Consider the following 25,917-nt stretch of genomic DNA (forward strand, 5'->3'; position numbering starts at 1 on the left):
ACAAATACTGTCGATAGGTTTTAATTTTGGTTTTTTCATTGTACGATAAAATTCATAAATAGACACATTTTATTGTCTAGTCTACCATTTATATATATATATATATATGTTATAGACAGCTCGTGCTAAAACGGCGGGGTTTAAATAGTACTCATCTCTATCAATAATCATTTTGGAAACTAAATTCAAATCATGTTGAATTTTAAGTGATTGCAATGGGCTAGGATAGTTAACACGCTGACTAATGCGATAAGAAAAACAAAGATCAGTAAAAAAAATTTATAGAATAAATGTATTTGAACTTGTAGTTGCCCTTTTGTAAACCATACCATTAAATTACGATTATAAATTTAGTTTTATCAACGACCGATACTTAAAAATTTTGTTGATTAACAAAAAGAAGTTTGATTTCAAAACGAATTTCAGTTTTCATTAATGAAAAGTTAATTAATTCCAAAAGTTTACACACAAAAATGGTTGTTTAAACATCTCATACTCGAGATAATGGAATTATTCCATTATTATTTCTATTTTTGAGGTAAAGACAATTAGAGATAAATATGTTAAACGATGAATCTTATAAAACGCTATGCAAACTCTTAAGAATTTATTACGATAAATATTGAGAAAACGCTGATTTGCATGTTATTTTTTATCATTTAGATTATTTTTCATAAAACCATTGCTTTAAAAAACAAACATGAATTTAGACTTAATTACAAACACATATTATTCAAACTGTAAGATAAATATTATTTTGTTCGTTGTCTACATATTTTTCTCACAAAATACCATAAATATTAAAAACAGTGACAAAACATTCAATTATTTTGTACTTAACAATCTAATTGCTTACAAATTTATTTTATATCGATTTGTCAGTGTAAATCATCAAAAACTTAATTAAAAGATATGCTTATTTATTCTGGTAAATTAAATTACCATTTGTGTAGAAAGTTTAAAATTAATTTGATGAACAATGGACAAATGACGATTACATTCATTGTTTGTTCTCGTCAAATATTATCAATAAGGCCATTTCACGTGTGTAAGTATTCACCTCTGTGTTGCCATTATAAGTACCGCATAAATTTATGACAATTGCGTTAAATGTGGAGAAAACATTTGCGCTGTAAATTTCAGAAAGTTGGTGTGGTCGAGATAAATTTTTTGTTGTAAAACGCTCATGGAACTATTTCACCGATTGTTTTATGAATTCAATATTACACTCATCGAGAAAGTAACTCGAATTTCATTAATCCATAATGGTTTATTTGACCTTCGCACACACTTAATTCGGACGAATAAAAAAAGTATAGATAATTCTTATCGAATTTGCAAAGTGGCAGTTTTCATTTTAACGCTTAATTTGAACTACGTCACACATTCTCGCATAATACTCCTAATTACAACAAATTAATTTCTTTGAACGAAGCCCGGGCTATCACGTTAGATATTATTTTCAAACGACTTCGAGTCGTCCTATAAGACAGCTAGGTATTTGTGGATAATTTTTTTATTTATTCCGAATATTATCGCATTATGTATATGAAAGAGTGCAATAATTTTCGTGAATTTTTCAAGTTCGTGTTGGTAAAATGATAAATATAGCGTTAAAATACGTGTTTTTTAATGATCAACCATGTCGTGTTGTCAATGAGTGTTTCGTGTCGTTTTAACAATACTTTCAATAAAGTTATTATATCTCGCAAACCTGTTAGTTTGTTTTCTCATTGAAATTAGTTACTCGAATTGTTTGTAGAATTCTACGGCTTAGAAAACTATTTGACAACAAAATAAAAAAACCATAAAGCCACCACAAGAAACTGACCGACAAGGTTGCGACGGGACTGCGGAAGTGTATGATGGGTCAAAATATTTTAAGTTAATGTTGTGTTGCTGTTTCACAAAGTCCCGTGGTAATAATTATTACCATTGTGTTGAAAAAAAAAAAAAGTGCCAGCCCACGACAATGTACGACACTGCTGCTCGTTATTGGGTGGGTGTAAAGCGGAAGAGGGGGGGCAACGGCAAGTGAGAGTATCGTAGCGATGGCGACAGACACGGTCGCGGTCGTGTACGTATGCCGACGTGCTGCATATAGTATAGGTATACCTTGCACGGGTCTCCCCCAGCCCACTACCGTTTGCTATTATCATTGTTGTTGTAGTATATTCTGTAAGTAACAAACGAAAGGAGAAAGGACCGGTGGAGTGGACCGTGCGGCACACGCGGCCCCGAGAGAAAGTGTCCGGTCGTTCAGACGGTTCGGAAACGCGTTCCCCATCGACGTTCAGTGCACGCTCGTTCCGTTTTGTCAAATTTTCATTTTCAAAGCAGTTTCACTGTTCCATTTTGTACATTTTTACCGCCTGTGCGTTAAATTGATAGTGATTTTCCGCGTCGCCACAAACGAGCAAAGACCACGACGACTTTGGAAACGCCTGGGCCGCTTAAATGGATTCCTTATTGTCAAGGTACGTGTGTCGAACTACTGTACAACAAATTTTATTCGCCCATCACACTGTAATTAAAAACTTATATCTACATTTTTTTTTTTTTATTTTTGTTTATACATGTGCACACTTATCATTTTGTAGGACGCTTTGGGCTGACGCTTCTTTTCTGTGGCGCACGCGCGTACGGGTAGAACCTTGAACGTGACCGTAGGTCGGTTTAGGTATACTACTGACACCACCTTGATTTTCCCGTCATTGTACAAAAACCCGGACGGTTATACGAAGTGAAGACACAAGATCGTCGGCAACGCCAAAAGGTCGTGTTTTGTAGAAGACTTTCTAATTATTGACATTTCTACGGGACATAACGCGGCTTTTCGTTTAGTTTGATAGTAGTGATTCTTTCTACGTGGAATTTTTCATTATCTCGAACTCTATTTAGTCCATTAGAGTTATGTTTTATATATTTTCGTAAAACTCGATAACTCGACATTTTCTGTTCCCCTCTGGATACGTGTTTTGTATGATATTTTTTTAGCATTAGGTTAAGCTCCCGCGAAAATTAGGCGCGATTTCTATTCGTCTAAATACAACAGACACACGAGTCTAAAGGCGACTGTAGTCTGTGCCGACGGGGGTCATTGTATTGTCATGTGTTTTACCGAGCATTCTATTTATACTCGTGTATTCCCCGAAATCTAGATATTGAAATTTATTCATGTTTATCACTGTGTTGCGTGCAATGTACTGTGTGAAATTTTGATTTTTACCACCGGGTCGACGACCAATTTTGACACATTTCAATTTTTACGCCTACTCTTGTAGTCTTCATAAAAGTGAATGAACTCAATTCGCGACACGTGCTGTTACTTTATGATTATTTGCTCTTCTATATCCCTTAACAATGCCCACTTAACCGTTGCCAACTATTTTGTGCTGTCTTTGGTACTTTCTTCAATTTTAGATATCATTTCTTTTGTACTTTTATCAGTCAGCAGTGTAATTTTCAAATAACTTCTAACATTTAGTCTAAATCTGAAAATTGTTTACCCAAATTTTCTATATTTGAGTATGTTTAACTTGTGGCTTCCAAGTCTTTTAATTAGACAAAACTCACGATTAATCAAACTACTTATAACTTGCCTGCAAAAATCGTCAACATTTTAAAATGAATAGATGTTATTTTCTTTGGTATTAGTTTAATGCTAAACTCAGTCGGATAGAAACGTTATTTCCTTCTGAACGATTTCCTTGAAGTCGCACCACCAATGTCTTGGATAAGGTCAATCGTAGTTGTATTTCCTTATTGTGTGTGTGTCGTTCCAATGTAAAGAAGTGGTCTCTGAGTACAATAATGGATTCCTGTTAAATTGAAAATTCGTAAAACTATAATTTCACGAATAATTTTTGTAAACTAACAGATTTTTATTGAAAAAAAGTATTATCTAATCTGGCGCTGTCGAAATCAAATTAAAAAATAACACCCCATTATAAACTCGCTGTTAATCGTGATGTTCTCATGTCAATCCCCAGGCAAAATAAGGGGACTTTGCATACTTAACAGCCAATATATTTTGAAAGGTTGTACTTTTTGTCGTATTGAAATATTTTTAAAGATAAATAATTTAACTCCCCAAAATTGTGTTATTTGCACCTATAGTTGACCTTTTATAAATTTCAGCAATTAGTAATGGTTTAAGTCGATCGGATGGTGTCGCATACATTCCATTATTATTTTCCATATGGGGGGGGGGGTACAATGTATTATATACGGTTATTCCATTGGTAATAATCGCGAAGCCTATCTAAAAAATTCGAGTTAGACATGTCACGGGTTACAATGCATATTTATTAAATTAATTGTGTATGTAAAAAAAAAATACATATTGGACATATGTATGTATAGAATTATTGAATTTTGTGGTGTCGACATAGAGATTGTCGCCAAATAGAACAGTAGCGCAACCTTGACGCTATCTCAGTTGCCGCAATAGCATTTCCTCTTTTAAGTTATCAAAGTTAATAATGAAAAAGGTCGATGTGAACGGCCGCTTTTGTGGTAACTCTTTGACTGGTGGTTACGGTTAAACATCCTATAGGTGAAAGGTTGTGTTAAATCGTCCGGGTTGATGTACAATGACTGGTTACGGTTTTGTTCTATTGGTTTACAGTTGTTCGTTTTCCTGTTTTGATTGAATAACAGATACAGCCGACCGGCTGACGCGCCGAGTACCTACGCAAGAACTTTTACTATCACTTTCCGTAATATCCTCAGGACGTTCCGTTACCTATGTAATATCAGTGCAGCACGTTAATATGAGGTGTAATAAATTAAGCGTAATTGAGTTGTCATTATACAGTTATTGTTTGCTTATATGTGTACTGATTAAAGGGTTATTTTTAAACACTATTAATGCACAAATTTCAGTTAAATTACTCTCCAAGGACACAAATCGCCTAATTTTCTGACCGCTAATAATCTTTAACTGTACACGACTTTTAACTTTTCATATTTACAACATTGTCGTGTAAAAATAATTCATTTATAACTCTTAATGATTGTCGAGAAGTTGACTTTTTTTTTTTTAATATATTTTCCCTAGAATTGAGTACCACCAACTGATATATTTTACTAAAATGTAATTCAATTAATATACTATTGTATGTGTACAGGGTGCAACAGATTTAACTGATAACTATTATAACTTTTGATACAATTAAAATTTCGCTGTATTTATTTTTGAACAATTTGTGCGCATTGTTAGACTACGTTAAAAGTATATTTTTATTGTTTATTCTTAATAGCATAAAAAATAAAAAAATTACTTTTCAAAGTTTAAAAACAGCTTTTTTAAGAGATTTTCTTAGGAAAAGTTTCGTTGGGTCGACAACAACTTTAGAATAGATAATTGTTGAATTTAAAACGTTTTTATACATTGAGAGGGTATTTTAGCGAGTAGGTATAACTGGTACTGGTGTACATTCATAACGCATACTCCACTCGTGCTACTTACTCTCTTTATGTATTAAAATGCTTGTGACTCAATAAGTACTTATTCGATCTATCGACATTTTTTGTAAAAAAGCTCTAAATAGGACTTTAAAAATAAACAGTAATAAAATATTTACTTTTAACGCAGTCTAAGAATGCATAAACTGTTTAAAAAATATAAATTACAATGAAATGTTTATTGGATCAAACGTTGATTAGAGATTTATTAAAAACACTACCCAACATTTCCTAGTTTGATAATAAAATAATGATTTAATTTTATGAGCTATAGTAAATATCAAGTTAATTGTAAAAAATAAAACATTCAAGAGTAATTTTTTGAGGAAACTTTCGAAAGTCAAATGAGAAGCTTTTATTATTTTTGTACTATTAAATGGATAATGGTTTAAATAAAATGTTGACTGGTGGTTTTTGTATTATTACTTTTTGAAATATTAGCAATTAAAGATGTACATGAGGTAACGGAGTGTGGAAGTGTTATACAATGCTCTATTTTTATTATAACGCACAAATAAAAATAACACTTGTACGTTTTGCGCCCCTAGTGACATAACTAAAAATTACATTAACACTAAAGTTTAGATTAAGTATAAATTTTTATTAAATTCCATTTTCCATTTAGATGTATGAAAATTATAATAGGTTCCCATTTAACTTTCCAATGTTATTTCTAAAATTTATCCTTAGAAATAATTTTTTCTTACAATAAACTTGATATTTCCTATGATTTATAAATAAATTAAATTTTAATCTGTACATTTTTATGAAAAAATTATTCAACGAAAATATCGGTGGGTGGGGGGTGTAATATTCTTAATAAATCATATTACGTATATTCCTAATACTGTTTGTGGTAACTAATATACTTTCGGTGAGAACTCTTGTGTATTTATATTACTGTTGTGAATAATTACCAAGTTTGGTGCTCAAGATTTCTGTAGGAACGTTTTACCATTATAACATACATAACAGAGTTCAATGCTCCCTAAGCACATTGCCACAGTCGGCATAATCAAAACGCCTTCCTTAACATTAACGTAGATGGACTGGCTCAATGCCGCTCTATTCGCCACTTTCACTTTTGCGTTCGCACGAAGGCCTTGGGCCGTAACCAGTGTAGCCAGATGTTAGCTAACCAGAACCGTAATCATTACACCTCCAAGACGGTGTAACTCTTTGGAATAGCCGTAACTGCCTGACTCCCAAAAACTCAAAGACACACCAATCCCATCCTGTAAACGATAATATTAAATACAATACAGTGTGGGTTTAGGATAATTCGTACGGCAGCCCTGAGGCATTGTGGTAGGCACAAATGGCATTTCATTATAAATATGGATTATTTTTACGGTTATGTTTTAGAACTCTGATGATGTGAATTGAAAACCGCGATAAATGTGTAAAGTGGCGAAGATCGTTGAAGATTACGAATAAAAAATTAAAATGACACAGACGTTTGAAGACACAAGTACATAATGCAAATTATTATTATATTTCTGTGACGTGTGTGAAAAGGGGAACGGGCGTTCGTTTATTTTCATTCTCTTAATTTAATTATTTTGATCCGACTAAAACTTAGCATGATATAAAAAGTACTTTTAATTGGAAAACTGAATGTCGCCCCTTCTTCTGTTGCAGACACGCCATATACGCTACAGATATTATTTATCGGTGTAATGATGTACGACTAACAATAATTCAAGTCTCCTCCCACGACTTACCTAAAGGCGCATAATAATATTACAACAGCGTTATAAAATATTTATATTATTATTATCGTGACAGTGAAATGTGTACGTTCAGATTTGCACGTGCGATTTTTTTTTGTACGCTGAACATCCTTATCCAAAGTAAATGGCGGTAGATGGGGGTTTTTTAACTAGTGTTCAGCAAACCGCGTTCACAATAACACCTGTACAAGGTGATCATACGAAAAAAGTGTTCGAGGTTTTTGACCCCTCGCATTCGACCTTCCAAGTGTCCACCTTCGTGCAACTAGTCCAGGGACACCTGGTGTATAGCGAATTATGAAAATCTGGAATTATCGAACGCGCGTTTGCGAGTACAGCGAGAAATTAGTTCCATTAAAATCACGTCTGTATTTCCATTGCGACTCGGATCGGACTACTAATTTTAAGAATGTAGAAAAATTGATGGAAACACACAGCCGTAAAAACGCACTCATGCCCGTCAGGCACCAGTTTATCGGCGCAATCCACGTGTCACATGGTTGTAGTCAAGCAGCTAAATTGCAGCTGAGACATAAGAAGGGCTCGACCAAAGTAAGTTGCACGTAAATGATACGCGACAAGTTCAATTAAAAAACTCATAACAAAACACGAACGCGTTAAAAAATATAATTATAGATATTCGAAGAGGGAGGAAATGGGAACGAATGGTTTGCAGAGTTCATTGTATTGTATTTTGATGTGCAAGCGCTGGGACATCGTGTGTATACGCTAATAACCTTGGCCCGGTTGTTCTGCTGCGAGTCGACGATTATAAGCACCGCACTGCCATCGCGTCTTACGGCCGAAAAATATTACTTGTGTCGCAATAGAACTTTAACTCGTAACAAAAAAAAAAAAAAAAAACCAATGAATTTCAATTAAGTATTCCACCAGTAGTTCCAACGGCGCGACTGTCGCGTGTTGCCCGCAACACAACGTTATGAGATAAGATAAGCTGCTTCCATACATGCTTTCCCGTTACGAACAAGTTGAAATACAATGTAATATAAAACGCTACTTAATGTATGCGCATTAATTGCCAAACGGTTACAACGGCCAATTGTGTACTGTATACTACTCCACCTACACACACTTTGCCACTGGTAAAACGGGCCCGTCGTTTAAACCCGACGATGGTGACGCTTTTAATTAACCGCGTTTGCTGCACCGTTATTATTCGGTCAATGCTAACGATTGTAGTCGACTTGGAGGAATCGTTCGGCGGTTGTTTTATGACGGAGAAGGATGTCAACGTTTATTCACAACCTCTAAACGACCAGCGGCGTAGTTCGAGCGAACGGCGCTGGAATTAATTATTAGGCCGGTGCGGTTCAAGGCAGGTTGAAGCTTCAAGGACCAATTTATTGTGACAACCTAATATCGCAGCTATTGTTCGATTGTATTTTGTTGTTTTTTTTTTTTTCCAACCAGTACGGCAAATAAACAAAACTCGCAAGTGTACACAATATACAGTTACGCCGTTAATTTGTTTTCGTAACGGTTTTTTGATATCGATGACATCCATACAAATTCCGTTTGAAGTTTTTTAAAATCGAATTATTACGAGCTTATACGTTGTTTCCATGATTTTTCCTTTGCAAATGACATTACGACATAAGAATAGTCTTCTTCGCTATCGATTCATTCGTTCCTATTTAAAATTAATATCGGCCCAATAGTTGTGCTCGAAACAGTATTTTTTTGTTAGTCTAATGCGTTTGATTATTATTATTTTTTAATCTCGTTCGACGTTCTCACCAAAGGCCATCTCTTGTGCCTTTAGTGCACGGCTAAACCGACATGGGCCAATGCAACGCAATAGTACCCCAGTACCTAAGCACGGTCAAATGCATTAGTCTTTCATTTAATTATTGAATTTCGATTACTCAACCTCGTCGAGTTAGTATAATACTGTTTTTTTTTTTTTCATTTTAACCAACTAATCGTTATTATTTAGTAGCACTAAGCGATAACCGCTAACACTATTCAGTAGGTTCATTTTTTTTTTTTAACTAGTTAATGCACAATTAAGTAATTTCCAATTGGACCGAGCTAATTAGTTTTCATTAACACTCTTAGGTTTTTAGTTTGTATTTAAATTTTTGCTCTATTAAATCCGAATAGTTAAAAATTGATTTTTTTCATCTACTCTATTAATGCCATTTTGGTTGTTTGTACTTGAAACGCAATTTTTCAGCGTCGTATCAACTTTGTTTTCATGGCTCAAGTTTAAAAAATCATGAACATTGTCAATAGAACGTTGTCTCTTTCGCATCACGCATTTAAATATATCACTGACGTTATTTTATTTTTAATATACGCGTTATGTGGCAAATAAAACCAGTGTTAACTTAGCGGGTACTGTTTTCTAGCAAACAAACATATTTTTTCACGATTCGAGAGTACATAGAATGTCAATTTTCGACTGGTAAAGGTGCGCACATAATCGAAATGACGTTATTGTTTTGCCTTTGGCGACCGTGTCATGATTATCTTTGTGATCGTGATCACACACGACATTCAAATGGTAAATTTATTACTCTAAAGTTTAATGTCAATACAAGGCCTAAACGTCGTCTCTAAAAACATTATCCCGAACTTGGGGGGGTCTAGTCAAAATCACTTAAAAATACCAGTCGCTGACACGTGTAATTAGTCATTATTATTGGAGTTGATGTCTACGCAGTATAGGATATGTGACATAGATAATAACGAGCGGTGGAAATGCTATTTGAATAATACGCGTTCATCAGGCGAACAATAAAATAAACCGTCATGGGATTTTCTAATAGAATTCTTTGCGCGTTTGATTGCACACCAATAAAAAAACGACAATCCATTATTTTATTGCGTCATCACGTTAAAAGTTTTGCGGGATGTCCGTTACATTGGCTGCTTATACGAATTATACACACGAGTCGGTCTCGTGGAAGACGTGCAGTCGATGACGGCCAAAGTAATTATTGCGACCATCGAATGTGTGCACAGATACGTTCCATTGGAAACGCGCTGAGCGATTGGCAAAGGGGAGAGGAAGAGTAGTCGGAGAAATATACGACCTTTGCACTAACCGAGATCTCGGTCGCCGGGTCGTTGGCCGGCCGACAACGGGTGCGAGGTTTTTGCCGCCCGTTTCGCCTTGAACTCGTTTCCAACGATAGGCGGACGGCCGGTATATTGCTATTGTAGCCTATTTTATATGCCGTGTAAAATTTAAACGTTTGTTTCTAATTTTTTTTTTTTTTTATATCCCATAACGTCAAATTAGACTTATCGAAAAGTTTGACGCGTAAAAACAAATTGTAGCTGTTCTCTGACACCGTTGTAAAAAAGTAGGCGCCCGCGGATCCTCCGGGTATTTTTTTTCACGTCGTGCGCATGGCAACCGGTGTTTACAGTAGCGTTGAGCGTTGAAAAATAAAAAAACACAATTGGCCGGTCGCTATTGAGTAACAAAAGATGATCAGAAATAACATGATATTTGCCGTCCATGCAAAAATCGTCCAAAACTAGGTTTCGCACTTTGGAAAACATTGCCACAGTTTTTCGCATACGACTGCGCTGTCGGCGTGTATTCGATGAAATCTAATGTAAATAATAAATAAACGCGGCGGTTATTTATGAAAATCCGTTTGTTGTTGTTATTGTTAAAAGAACTGTTCGTCGACAACCTTGATCGTCTTACGGTATTCCTGTCCGGCAGCAGCAATTTTTCGAGTTCTTTCGAAAGAAAAATCACCCGATTGCGCCGCCGTGTATCGCTCAAAACATTACCGTTTCCCCGTTTGCGCCACCCGTTTGTGGCGGTGACGAATTTCCAAACCTATCCCGGCGGTCCGACTCGGACGCCAAACACGTACCTAGCCGTTAATATCGTTACGTTTGTCGCTGTGGTGATCGGCAGAACGCCTGACACCGTGTCGGACTATCGTTAATTGGGCCGCTGTTTTTTTTTCCTCGTGTTTTGGCCGTGCAAAATATGTGTCGCGTCGTCGTCGTTTTCCGAGAAATTCTCTGTACATATCTGCCGCAATCGCAGTTATCTTCCAAGAACCGGCCGCCTCTCGTTTTTAACGCTCAAACGCGTTCAGCAAACATTCTATTTTTAAGCCGCCGACTTTTTGGCGCGGTACTCGTTTTTTAATCCGACACACCGACGGATGGCGGTGAAAAAAAAAACGTATTCCTGTTACGACTCAAATGCGATGAAAAATGTACGCATCGTTTGTATTAAATTCAACATGAACATGAACTTGATTGTCTTGCGGTAATAAAATAGAACCATGACGTTGAAATTATGCGTTCAACTCAAACTTAATTGTTGTACGGATCGTGTTTCTAAATGAACTTTTGTCCGTTTGATTATGAAAGTATGTGGTTTGCCTTTTTACAACATTGTTAAGTTGCCGATCGCAATTTTCTAAACCAACACAGCGCGTTTTATCTGAATTATTATATATTATTATTTGTAGTTTACGATTAAAGGTACTAATTGTTTTTTACATTCGAGTTGGATTCGTTTAAAAGTGTTATCTCGCAGGAAAAATGATTTAGTATAATATTATTTCTACACGAATAATGAAGAGTCCCATGACGTAATACGTTTAATAGTTATATGGAAAATAAATTCGACCTACATTTTACAACGCACACACACGTTGCCGTATCAATTGTTTGTACGGCTGTCGGGCTAATGATCCAACGGCGGCGTAATTGTATACGAGAGTTGTTGTAAGGAAAATAATATATTAGCCGTTCGTTAAACATTTTGCAGCTCTATGGTTTTTTTTCGTTTTCCACATACGCTCATTGAATTGTTAACGTAAATGCACCGAAAAATGATAACTGAGCAATGGTTATTGTAATAAGTCTATCGCGTGTGATTCACTTGAGAGAGGAGGTTTTTTCTTTTGTCTACTCGAATGACGTTTGAGAGAACACTTTTTTCCGCGTAGATAAAGTCGACATTTTACAAAAGGCTCGGAAGTTATATACATTCAAGAGAGTTATAATTACAACTCCGCCCCTATCTTTCTCTCTCTGGTAAACAATTGCTCATCATAAGTTTTTTCGTGTCACATTCAAAATTTGATCGCGTCTTGTAGTAATCACTTCTAATGGTATTTCATTAATAATTGGGTCGATGCAATAATTGGAACGATGAACACAGACAGATTGCTCTATTATTTTTAATTGTCTGTTGATGTGTTAGTTTGTTATAAAATTCATGTATTGGAATCCACTAAAAGTCATTATATGATGGTCGGTCAATAACGGAAACTCGTGGAGAGTTAGATGATTTCGACCAAATGAAAACAGACGTTCCTACTATCTCTATTTATTCTCTGGGTATACGTGATTGCAATAACGATTTGCACTGTTAAATCATTTTTATAAGTCTGCGACGACGCAGTTGTTACTAAAGGACGTGTAATTTAAAAAAAAATTGAAGGACGTTTGGACAAAACAAAACCTCCAACGTTCGACACGGTCCACCGCTTCGAGAATGCCTTTCCAGCGTGTATATCAGTGATTTTTTTCTATATTTTCTATCTAATATTTCATATCTTTAGGCGATAGAAAAATTACGAAATCCGGATGTAATAACTTTCATTGAGGTCTCGGCTTTGGATAACATTCCGATTTCAAAATCTAAGCTGACCACGTGTCTGTTTGTTAAAATACTGCTGTACAGTTAAGATAAAACAGGGGCGTCATTTCAGATTGTATTAGACTGCGGGGCAAATTTTTGACCGGCCATTATTTCCCAAATCCCTTCGCTTTGTTCGCGATTTATCCCCATAAAATAACCACAAAACTAATTATATTACAAGAAAAAACTCTTTTCAAAAAATGACTATATGAATTTTTTTTACAATTGTAACATAAACAAAAAATAATTTTTTAATATTTACGCTAATTTAAAGGATAGAGTTTTATAATGAAAAAACAGTATATATATATCATATCAAAAATTCACTGAAATTAATAATATACCTCTCTAAAATAAGATATAATGAAAAAACTTAAATTTAGCCACCCCAATACATTTTTATCGAATTTTTTTCTATTCAAAAGTGGAAATTTTGACTTTTCTGCTAAAATTGCGTTTTAGAACACTGTACGGCCCTAATATACACTGAAAATGTAGACTGAGGAAAATGTCCAAATGGCCCCCCCCCCACACAGATGATGACTCTGAGATAAAGGGTGGATACGATAGCTACTTTAGAGAACTTTGATAAATATTTGTACACGTGAAAAACGTTTTTGCTTTTCAGTCGGCTACAGAGTTGTTCAAATGTGGTTTTAAAAAATTGCGAGTTAAAATGATTACATTTAATTCAAGTATCAAATATATAGACATTTTTTTGGGACAAAACCTGGTAAATAAGTCTCATCTCGAAGCTAAATTTTTTTTATCGCCGCGTTGCCAACACTTATATGTGTAATGTGTAATGAAGCGTTTTGTCAAACAAAGCTTAACTCCAGTCGCCTTAACTTAGTCAAACGATCGTTTTAAACCAACGAATCACATTGCCGTGTGTAAATTATGCTAACGTGGCCATATAATTTTGACGGCACCGAATGTCCTTCGGAATTTCAAAGAAAATTTCTATAACATGTAAACGTTTCAAATCTAATCCGGTAGACAATCCACTAACTCGACGTGAAACTCTTTCGACAGTCACTTTACCACAGCCGACAAATGGGTTAAATAACAAACTGTTGTCGTTATGTAACTCTTATTATTGGGATTCGGTTGGGAATCTTGGAATCGAGTAAACAAGTCGTAATTCAAACACTGCTTTCGTTTTTATATTTTTTAATTTAACGATTTATTCATTAAACGGCCCCCTTTTTTTTTCTTCTTCGCGAAAACCTCTGTTGCAATTGGCGGTGTCAAAATCGATTCTGTACCGTCAGGACCGGGTCAATACGACATTATTATGCACGCGCCTCCCCTTACATTTCATCAAGAGGGGCTGTTCGGCCTAGTGACTGATATTTTATCCCCTCCACGTATAACACAGGACTATTGATTACTGCACGGTTCATACATTAACGCACTCCAGATGCTCTCGTGTGGGTGTATAATATACACACAACGTACGTGTGTAAACACGATTATTTTAGGCCTGTGTGTGTGTGTGTGTGTAGTACTTCTGTGTTGTAAAAAACACGAATAGCACGCGGCCAGCAACCGCGTCCGGACATAGCGATTTCGCAACGCGCTAGTCGCCGGCAATTGTATCATCAGTGTTGGGCGGTTACCTAGCGCACATCAATCAAATACATGTCTATTACTAACTCCACATACATTGTACAATTGACGTGTGTATTAGACGGCAAAAAAAAAAAAAGAGGTATGCAACGGAACGGCGGCCGTTTTTTTTTTTTTTTCTCCAAAACGATTTGTTCGATGTGTTTTCGAGTAACGTTCCATGCGCGTTGTTTATTATCGTTTTAGGGTGTGCTGGGGGAATTTTCGGGGTGTCGTCATCTGCACACGAAAATGATATGTGCGCTATCATCCGTCGCCGCCGCCGTCGTTTCGGAGTTACGCAACGCGCATACTTTCTTTGTAAGTTTCGGACTGCCATTTGTATTCATAAAGGGGCCGATGGTTTATACAGTTGTGTGGTACAAAAATAGAGAAATGGAAAAGTGTCGTTTCGACGTGTGTTTTGACGATGTTACGCGGCGGTGGCCGCCGCCGAACGGGTGGGCGAACTCGCACTGCGCTGACCTACTTACCAGATCGCAGGTTACCGACCTCTTCCCTCTTTCGTTTACACCGGCGGCGGCCAGGCCCCACTTATAACCTTCACGCGATACACACACCGTCATTCGCCGACAGTGGCCTCATCCACCATTGGCCGCGTCCCACCAAAAAACCAACGGCAAAAAAAAAAATAAAAACTCCGTACGATTTGCATTACGACAACGTTACTCGGCCGGATTGCACAAGCCTCCCGCGTATTATATGTACATTATATACATGTATTATTGTTGTACGCGTTCCTTCTCTTTCTATCCAACCGCTTTTCACCGCTCGCCGTTTCCATAGCCGTGTCGCGCTTCATTCTCAGCTGATAGTCATCGATTTTCGGACGCCAGTTTCGTTTTTCATTATTGCGGTTCACTGTACAGTGAAAAATTATCGCCAACATAATTATTCTACTTTAATCGGTACACTACTACTGTAGTTTTGTATCGGTTTTGGAGTCTTCCATATCGACGACGATAAGGGAATTGCGAATTTTTGCGTTTTGTTATTGTTTATTTTTTTTGTGTGTTCATCAACGGACTGGACGATATCCTTGGGACGCCGAAAGGTTGGGCGTTACCCCCGGAGAGATGCCGGGACGCGGTTGTTTTGTGGTACTACTACGGGGCGTGTACGGTACTACTACGGCGGTGGTGGCGGCGGCCAAGGCAAAAGATTGAAGGGAAAGTGACAGTGTTCGTTGGTATATCGAGCGCGTCGTGTACACTTAGCTGTTCCGCTGACAGTTATATTCAATACGTGCAAAAATTATTTAACTGTAAAACTTTCCTCTTGGCGGCCGCGTACGTTCGTCTAGTGTTTTTTTTTTTTTTTTTTTTTTTCGCAGTGTTCAGAATAAAGTCGAAACTACTCTGTTCGTTCAATATGTGAACGGTCGAGAGTGGATTTTTTTATGATTTCTTTTTTTAAATAAACATTTTTCTCATGGTTAACCGAATTTTAAATCGAGGTAAAATTTAGTTCGCCCATGGCTGACAAATATTAACTATAAAATATATGAAATGCGATTCCTTAATAATAAAAAACTTAATTTAAAGTGATTCGAAAAATGGCTGATATTTTAACGGTGAACTAATGTTGTTCGTTATTGTTTGTTGACAGGAATTATGACCCTAACAAGTACCCCGTGTGACCTGAGTACCATGAGTCTGTTTCAAGACCTGAAACTGAAGAGGCGCAAAATAGATTCGAGGTGTAGCAGTGACGGTAAGAAACAAATTTAATACTTATTCATAATTATTATTCACTATGATATGCGCGTATTGCACTGACTAGACGATTTTCTTTTTACTCTGGTAAATAACTGGTTCATTAGATTATTTTAAACTGGTTTCACGTGCATCTTTTCGGCGGCTTTATTAAAAGAAAGTGTTTTTGTGTGCGTAGGTCAGACTTGGAATAAATACCAGGCGTGAAGTACTCGAACACTTAGTCAATCGCAGTAAATATTTCTTAGCAAAAAATGTGTACTTATTAATTAATAATATTAATTTGCCAAAAAAAAAGTACTCGTGGGTATTTCCTTTGTTTGTAAATCACCTTAAGTCATATCGAAGTTTGGTGACGTCTCATATAGTTTTTAATGGCTTTTGCGTGTATACATAATACGAGTAGAGTTCTACATTGTATTTTCCTCCCTCGTTTCGCTTGNCAAAAAGTACTCGTGGGCACTTCCTTTGTTTGTAAATCACCATAAGTCATATCGAAGTTTGGTGACGTCTCATGGTGCTCATATAGTTTTTAATGGCTTTTGCGTGTATACATAATACGAGTAGAGTTCTACATTGTATTTTCCTCCCTCGTTTCGCTTGCACCCGGAAAATAAGCCGTACCTCTATAATTTTCCCGCTTTTGCCGTCACCCTCTAAAACAATTTATATACCCTCAATGTGGGGGATGAAATTTGGGTCAAAGCTAAATTAGTTGTCAGTTGGATTGTCTCGTTACGAGAGAGATGTTTTCGTGTTCATACGGAAATCTCTCCCTTTAATTTTAATAATAATTTTCATAACAGCCAAGAAAAATAAATAAGATCATCGCGACTGTTTTATTACAAAACTTGTAAATAGTCAATGTTGCTGTCATCAATATTTAAGTGCAATTTGTTATCGTCGTGTTCAATTCCCTTTAAACGCACAATGCCATCACATTTAAAACGAGAGCATGATTTCAAAATGTAAACAATAACGCTAAAAAAGCTTGTGAGATGTATGAAACTTTGTGTGTACATAAAAAAAATGTTTTGTTTGAATGTGTAATTACACAAATAGTATCGTGGATTTAGCTGTGATGTTGCTTATTATTTTATGTTTAAAAGTAAACAATATATTAAAATAATGGTTTGAATGAAATAACCCAGTATTTTAAAAACAATTTTATAATAGCTAAAAATATATCTATAAATTATTTTGGTTTGTGTAAACGTTGTATACCTTTTGTTAATAAATTTAATGAATCTAAAAGTTAGTAAATATGTTAATAAAAAAGTTAATAAATCTAATTTTAGAATCGGATATTATTATTCAAGCTCTATTAAGTGATACTTGTAGTCAGACAACTTATAAATGACGGGGTGTGGGTAAATTTTATAAATATAGTCTATTGCAATCAACGAATAGGTCTTGATGTTCCCATTAAACCCATTAAATTCGTATCATTATTATTATCATTAATCATTATCTAACCGTTAGATAATGATTACTATATTAAAAATAGTAATACGAGTCATTGAGCAGAATATTAAAAAATACAAAACTCATCTGTATCAGAAATTCTCCGTTCCTTTAAAATGTGTTAAAAATGTGGCGAAATTTCTAACTAATGCAAAATAACGTTAAAATATTTTTTATCTTATTTGAAAGATATTTCAAAAGATCAACAATCAGATATTGAATGTGTTGACTATTTCGTTTCCACAAATAAAAAGATACGATTATTGTGTATGGTTAGAAAAAAAAAACTGTGGGTCAATTTAGTAAAACACAACCACCTAGAGCTTCGTATTTCCTTAACACGATGCACTTGCCCTTCTCGTATAATAATATTTAACCGTGACGACAACTCATTCATTAATCGTCCCCTCTTGACAGCAGGAACCAACCATTTAACCTACTGACCGAAACAAATTGATACATCACAATGTTTACTGAATTTTTTGCCGTTTCCATCCGCATTATATGAATACGTCAACGACAATGTTGGTCATCTTCTCATACCCCAAAAATAGGCACTGAGAAAATATATTATATAATATCTATTAAATATAGTAGCCAATACCTTGGACCAGGGTCATAAATACGACTAGAGTCCAATGGAATACCCATTGTTGTAATGCTTAAGGTCATGGGAACCACAACCCTTTCTGGTGTTGGTCACGGTGTTTTATGTATACGATACCACGTGTCAGTAATCATGGGAAACGAGACCTGACCTATTTCCATTTGACCGTTTTAACCCTTACGGGTTTTTTTTTATCTTAATACGGTACTCGACCTATTGACCGGTTGTTGACAATGAAACTGGGTACAGTAATTTTTTCAATGTTTGTATTTCCTCAAAAATTATCCCTGTTGGGTATTTTGTGCGTTTAATATACCTAAACTACAAGTATCTTATTAGACACTAATTTGTAGATATCATTGTAAAATTCAAAAGGTATCGATTTAAATGTATTGAAACTCACGGATTACTGTCATGAGCTATACAGGGTGTTCAGTAAGTCAGGAAACGGGTTTCTATTGTTCTCATTGTTTGTAACAATGAGAACAATAGATACCCGTTTCCTGACTTACTGAACACCCTGTATATAAAAAAAATAAAAGAATTTACAAGAAAACTGTGGATTTAAGAAAAACCAGATTTATTTTTTAATAATCTTTTTGCACTTATAAATAAAAACACATAATAAAATTTTCCAAAAGTATGTTATGGGTACTACTTATTATGAATACAAACTATAAATATCAACCACAGTTCAATATTAATTTAATGATATAATTTTGTATTTATTACCATAGGCGAAAGCATAGCGGACACAAGTACTTCATCACCAGACGTCGTTGGCCCAGTTTCCCCTTCTAGCCGATTAGATAGATCAGAACCATCTCCCGGATTAGTCATATCGATGGACAGGTAAACGATTTGTATTATTAAAGAGATAGACAATAAAAAAAAAAAAAACAGCGTTGATCGCGTGTTTCATGGATACAAGGAAAGTTTAGAAAAATCTGTTCAAAAACATTAGCTTCATGATTTTTTTGTTTTTTTTTTTTTAGGATGGCTTCATCGCCTGAATGTAGCATCAATACTGACGGCGGTCAAGACTCTACTGATATCAATGCCGGAGAGAGGGTGAGGGTAAAAGAGGAAGTATGTGAAGATAAAAAAGATGTAACGATTGCCAGTTACGAAAATGGAAGTGGTAGTTGTAGTGGCGACAAGACGGAACCGTCTTCGCCGGCAGCACAGCAACAACGCCGCGAATCCGTCGTGATGACCAGCCCCGTTAGTTGCGTGGTCAAGTCACCGCCTCCGACGTCCATGTCTTGGTCGCACACACCACCGTCGCCTCGGTGTACAACGCCCGCTTCGGAAAACTCGTCGTCCGTCACGCAGCAAAATCAACAGCGCCGACAATCTGTGGTGACGTCGGTGTCGTCCGCATTTTGGAATGCAACCGCTCAGCCCCCCGTTCCGGCGGTAACAGTGGCACCACCAGTACCTAACGCTGCAGTGGCAGCCGCTGCGGCGGCCGCTTCGGTTTTGTCCGTGTGTCGTATTAACGGTGTCCGGCCTGAACTTATCGGCGGAGCAGGTTTCGCGTCGACCACCGTACCACCGATTACCGACATGAAACCGCCGACCGCCATACCTCCCCGGACCACTCGGTCCGCCCCTACAGTCATCATGGGTGAAGCCGGTAAGTGAAAGGGCAACGATAAATGTGTAATATGTTTGATAATACGCGGGAACGACTATGTAGTTATTTTTTTGAGGTGTTAAATATTCACTGACTGCGTGAGCATATTTAGAACTCATTTTAGGGGAGGGCACGACTTGATTGTTTTTACTTTTCTAAAAGTGATGACCCAAAAAAAAAAGTCTTTAGAGCTGCGTTTCGTAAGTATCGGTTTTAAAAAAATATCAATATTTTTTAAAACCGATAAAACCGATCGCCCCCCTTATATACGCTCCTGACCGACTTAATTACTTCCGATTATACATTGTAAATGTCTAATTTTTGATTCTATTGAATCTCTAACTGATTTCTTTTGCAGGTGGTGTCCGAACCATGATCTGGTCTAGTCCACCGAGTACGGTGGAACAATCTACATCGCCAGCCACCACTGGTGCGGTACCGTCGACGGCGAATAGTACGCCGTATTGGTCAACAGCGGCTACTTGGTCGTCAACCACCTCATCGTCGACAACAGCACCTGCGGTCAGTGAAGAATCGGCGGCTCATTTGCTGCTAAATCTCGGTGTTGCGGCCGGTCATGACGGTTCATCCGTCATTAACCACATGCCTGGCCTGAAGCCCATCGGAAACGGTGGACAACAGACGGCCAACGGTGTTTCTAATAACGCCAGTGGGCAATCTAGTTTTCACGTGCCGCTCAATATGGAAAGGCTTTGGGCCGGTGATCTGTCTCAACTGCCAGTTGCATCGACGCAACAGATGCATGCCCTCAACCTTACTGCCAATACACCCACCGGTTGGCCCGTAACACCTTCCAACGGCGGCTCTGACAATAAGCCCTCCGTCGTCGTCAATTCTTACCATCAAATGGAAGAAGCTGACGAACAGGATCAACCAATGGTTTGCATGATCTGCGATGATCGAGCGACTGGTCTCCATTACGGAATAATTACCTGCGAAGGGTACGTATACAACATTCGTTTTGTTATTGAAAAATAGCAATATTTAATTATTTCAATCGTTATCAAATTTTTCTAAAAAATATAACAACAAAAAAACCTTTGAACCGCCACGATCCGATACTCATGTTCTGTCCAACGTGACTACATTATGCTCTGATCATATAATATTTTCAAAACAGTTAAGGAAACACGCTGTGTATTTAACGGGAAGGAATACGTCTCGAAAAACGTGCCGTAACGTATGGCAAAATTATCGACGGCAGTAACTGTTAAAAAANTATTGAAAAATAGCAATATTTAATTATTTCAATCGTTATCAAATTCTATTAAAAAATATTACAACAAAAAAAGCTTTGAACCGCCACGATCCGATACTCATGTTCTGTCCAACGTGACTACATTATGCTCTGATCATATAATATTTTCAAAACAGTTAAGGAAGCACACAGTGTATTTAACGGGAAGGAATACGTCTCGAAAAACGTGCCGTAACGTATGGCAAAATTATCGACGGCAGTAACTGTTAAAAAATCTAACGGTGTTGTGTACACCGTAGCTTGCCTTGTCCAAGGACGACGGCTTTTTTTTTTTACTANGCCTTGTCCAAGGACGACGGCTTTTTTTTTTTTACTACTACAAGGTTTCACACAGGTGTTGATCGTACTACGCACGCCTCTCGTTGCCGCTGCCTTATAGTATTTTCCCATTCATCCGCTCAATACAAATTATTAACACCGCGAGTATGGAGAGGCCTACCTTATTATAGTTAAAATATTATTAAATACATTACAATAAACGATAGTGTTGCGCAGCTATTCTCCTTTATAATATATTGTACTTTAATTACAGATGTAAAGGGTTCTTTAAACGTACCGTCCAAAACAGAAGGATATATACATGTATAGCAGAGGGCACGTGTGAGATAACGAAAGCTCAAAGGAATAGATGCCAGTATTGTCGGTTCAAAAAATGTATCGGACAAGGGATGGTCTTGCAAGGTGAGATTAGAACTTAAATATGTTTAATTTAATCTTCTTATTCTCGAGGTTAAAACTTTCGTTTTTTCTTTAGCCGTCCGAGAAGATCGAATGCCTGGCGGAAGAAATTCCGGCGCAGTTTACAATTTATACAAGGTAAGTGACATTTTTGCATGATAAATAATACTTAATAGACAGATTTTGTGACGAGAAAAAATATTTCTTATCAGGTAAAATACAAGAAGAAGCGACCGCCGAAGAACGGTCAAGTGAAAATGGAGAAATCAGTATCGTGTACCACGGCCAGCACGATGACTGCGATGAAAACCGAGAACCAAGACAGCTCGTCGTCCATTTCGACGCTGGTCAACGGTACCATACTTAAGACTGCTCTAACGAATCCTAGCGAAGTAGGTGTTTTTCTTATTGCGAGGGTTTTGATTTTTTCAAGATTTCAGTTGTAATTTTTTTGATATTTTTTAAAGGTTATCTATCTCAGACAGAGGCTAGACAATGCCGTGAGCTCGTCTAGAGATCGTACGTTCTCCATCGAGGCTACTGTCAACATGATTAAAAACCTCGTGGACTGCGACGAATTCCAAGATATTGCCACCCTTAGGGTACGCGTGAGTAACTGAATTTATTCACTAAACGAGCTTTTTTTATTCTACGTAAAGCTGAATTATTTGTGTTATTTTAGAATATGGAAGACTTGCTAGAACATAATTCTGATTTGTCAGCTAAACTCATGCAAATAGGCGACTCTATTGTGTACAAATTAGTACAATGGACCAAACGTCTACCGTTTTATTTAGAACTTCCTGTTGAAGTAATTAATTTTTTATTTCGAAATGTCAATCTACTTGATTTTCCTTATTAAATTTTCGGTTGTTTTAATATAGGTACACACCAGACTATTGACTCATAAATGGCACGAGTTACTGGTGTTAACCACATCTGCGTATCAGGCCATTCACGGGCCACAAAAGATATGGAGTTCTGGTAATATTAACGGTGGTGACCGAAACGACGACACTGAGTTCAACCAGGAAGTATCACATAACCTGCACATTTTGCAGACCTGTCTGTCGTCAATGATGGGCAAACCTATCACGATGGACCAGTTGCGACAAGACGTGGGCGTCATGGTAGAGAAAATCACTCACGTCACATTGATGTTCAGGCGATTAAAATTAAGAATGGAGGAATATGTTTGCCTGAAAGTCATTATCATGTTGACACAGAGTGAGTATATCTATCCGTTGTTTTTCGATAGGTCTCAACAATTGTTTTACTAATTAAAAATGTTTGTTTTTTACAGATAATGGAAGTACCGCTAGTGAGTTAGAAACAATTCAAGAGAGGTACACGTCGTGTTTGAAGACTTACGTCGAGCACACCTTCCCAATGCAACCAAACAGGTTGCAAGATCTCCTAAATCGACTACCAGAGGTAAGCGAAAATCTTTCTCTAAATTATAGGTTCAATTAATAAATGAAAGATCAAATATATTTACCAAATAAATATTTAATTTTTTAAATAATTGACAAATTAAAATTTTTTTTTTCTAATAATTTCTATAAATAATTATAAAATTATAAATATACTTTTTAGATATTTTTTTTTATCATTTATATTTTCATTCAAATCTTGTTTGTTTCTTATTTCATTAATATTTCCAGAAAAATTAAAATATTATTAATGTTAATTACAACTATAGAAATCTTAAAATAAACAACATACAACTTTTTACAGATACAATCAGCAGCTTCACTTCTGTTGGAATCTAAAATGTTTTACGTACCTTTCCTGTTGAACTCGACTATTCGAAGCTAGTCGGAAGGACCAATAAACATAAGAAAATTATAAATATAATGGTTGTTAAAATATAAATTGTAGAAAATCTAGGAAGAGTTACCAAAATACGCGGGAGAGAAAATTAAAATAGCAGAAAAAAATTTAGATTGATAAATTTTACTGTTTGCGCTCGACCTCTGTTGTTTTACTTGTTGTTTTGTAGGTAATTTATGCGTTATTAATGATTTTTACGTGTTATTTAAATAGACCGCGATTGATTTACTAGAAATTATTTCACATTGTTTTAGTTTTTTTCTTGTTTATGACTTATGTATGTATTAATTGTGTTTCGAATGGAACTTAGTTATTTCCCTATATGACTTGGGAGTTATTTAAATATATTATAAAAAAATCACCTAGGGAAGTATTTTGATGTCTGAGTTATAAATATGTGTATGTTTATATTATGATATAGGAAACACGAGTGTTTGTTTATTGAGAGCCATATATATATATATATATATATGTGTGTGTGTGTATATATTTGTACGGGTTACACTATGTACTAATTAGATTAAATCTTTGTAATACAGTCTTTGTATTTTTATCGTACAGTACCTAATAGTAAAAATACTTTATTTATACAAAATAAGTTGAATTTTTGTTGTTTATTATTTTTATTCCTTCTTATATTTCTATTATACTTATTATGAATAAGACTGTAGGTAAAAAGAGGGTGAATGCGCACAGTATTTATAATTAGCCTTGTAAAATTTTAAAACAGAAAACATTATCATGCATTGAATTCTATTTTATTTAAATATTTCTATTTATCTGTACAAATTATTTTTGGTACTTTCAAAAAACAGTACTTTTGTGATTTTATTAAATATTAAATATAGTATAATATATATTACAATACATATAAATATAAATAGACATTAATTATAGTACGAAATTAGTTGTTACTAATACAATTATTATTAATTTATATTTATATTCATAAATATAAATAAGAATAATTGATAGTTAAACTACTATATATATAGTTATGGTATTTTACATAGATTAATTTGTTTAATTTAAATACTTAATTTTTTTAAGCAATTCACTGCCAGTATATGTTATTAAATTTTGCATAATACTACTTTTATATTTTCATAAAGAATAATTTAATATAAATATACATAATGGTATATAAATTTAACTATATTCATACATATATTTTTATAGGTATACAATATTCTTTCAAAAAAAATATTATAAAAAAATGTCCTATATGATTATTTTTTACTTTTCTTTGCTAACAATTGTTTAATATGTTCTAAATAGCTTTTTGTAATAGATTTTCTTAGTTATTGTTCATGTTTTATTCCTTATGCAACTTTTAGGTTACCAGTAAACAAAAATAATTTACCTCAGTCAAATAGAAATCACAAACAATGATATTGTAGTTACTCATTTATTAAATAAATAATTTATCTGTAATAATTAAAAATAAAATTGTTATTGTGGGTAGTTAAGTTAAAGTTACCAATTTTATCACTCCTAAAAACATTGAAACAAAACTTTATAAAATAATAAATTTGAAAAATATGCAATCTAGGTAAAGCACATTACGTATATATATATTTATTTCAAACATGTTCCTTTAGTTTAACTGGTAAGATTTTCAATGTAAATTTTTTCCAATATATAGTGTATTTTTTTTTTTTTTGTTATTATTAAATAATTTTGGGAATAGGTATTATCTTGTTTAACCTTTTTATGATAAATTCTAACCTTATTTTATTGATTGTTAAATCTGTGTTCCAACATTACTAACATTGTATTTGAAAACAAGATTTTTTTGTAAAATGTTTATTATATGTAATGTATTTAAGGACTTATAAACAATATAAATGTATAGATGTTTATGTGTTAACCACTGACTGTTAATCTGAAAATTGGTGCCTTGTGCTTGTACCTATTTTTGTTTATTTTGTTTTTGTGACAAAATCTTTGATAAATCAATGTTATTAGAAATGTAGGCTATTTGATAAAAATAAACTTTAGAGCAATAAAAGTTTAAAAAAATTAAATTTATTGATGACGATTTCTTTAATGATTAGTTTTACTATAATATGTACTAATCATTCAAATTTTTATCAAAAAATAATATTTTTTACAAAATTTTACATATTTCTATAATCATATGTACTGAATCAATGTCTGCTTATATTTAGTGTTAACATTTATATTATATAAAATACTATGTCTAAGATTATAT

The 25,917-nt window shown here is 35.1% G+C and overlaps 1 protein-coding gene across 9 annotated transcripts in view; it reads left to right on the forward strand.

Annotated features, from left to right (window-relative positions):
* Positions 1 to 24,598, forward strand: part of LOC126894484 (hormone receptor 4) — a 50,948-nt gene extending 26,350 nt beyond the window's left edge. For 2 of the 9 annotated variants that reach the window (XM_050665542.1, XM_050665541.1), the window contains exons 3-15: positions 6,835 to 6,940; positions 16,096 to 16,200; positions 19,011 to 19,125; positions 19,269 to 19,912; positions 20,271 to 20,874; positions 21,724 to 21,872; positions 21,946 to 22,007; positions 22,082 to 22,261; positions 22,337 to 22,477; positions 22,552 to 22,680; positions 22,754 to 23,096; positions 23,173 to 23,303; positions 23,607 to 24,597. In XM_050665542.1, coding sequence (XP_050521499.1) covers positions 6,916 to 6,940; positions 16,096 to 16,200; positions 19,011 to 19,125; positions 19,269 to 19,912; positions 20,271 to 20,874; positions 21,724 to 21,872; positions 21,946 to 22,007; positions 22,082 to 22,261; positions 22,337 to 22,477; positions 22,552 to 22,680; positions 22,754 to 23,096; positions 23,173 to 23,303; positions 23,607 to 23,687 — 2,709 coding nt within the window. In that variant the 5' untranslated portion in view covers positions 6,835 to 6,915 and the 3' untranslated portion in view covers positions 23,688 to 24,597. Of the gene's footprint in view, positions 1 to 2,067; positions 2,478 to 6,834; positions 6,941 to 15,152; positions 15,944 to 16,095; positions 16,201 to 19,010; positions 19,126 to 19,268; positions 19,913 to 20,270; positions 20,875 to 21,723; positions 21,873 to 21,945; positions 22,008 to 22,081; positions 22,262 to 22,336; positions 22,478 to 22,551; positions 22,681 to 22,753; positions 23,097 to 23,172; positions 23,304 to 23,606 lie in introns of those variants that run through there. The other 7 variants (XM_050665543.1, XM_050665545.1, XM_050665547.1 and 4 more) reach the window with 7 other exon arrangements.
* The last annotated feature ends 1,319 nt before the right edge of the window (positions 24,599 to 25,917 follow it).

The sequence above is a fragment of the Daktulosphaira vitifoliae genome, unplaced genomic scaffold (assembly GCF_025091365.1).
Source record: "Daktulosphaira vitifoliae isolate Bord-2020 unplaced genomic scaffold, ASM2509136v1 Scaffold_1, whole genome shotgun sequence".
NCBI lineage: Eukaryota > Metazoa > Arthropoda > Insecta > Hemiptera > Phylloxeridae > Daktulosphaira > Daktulosphaira vitifoliae.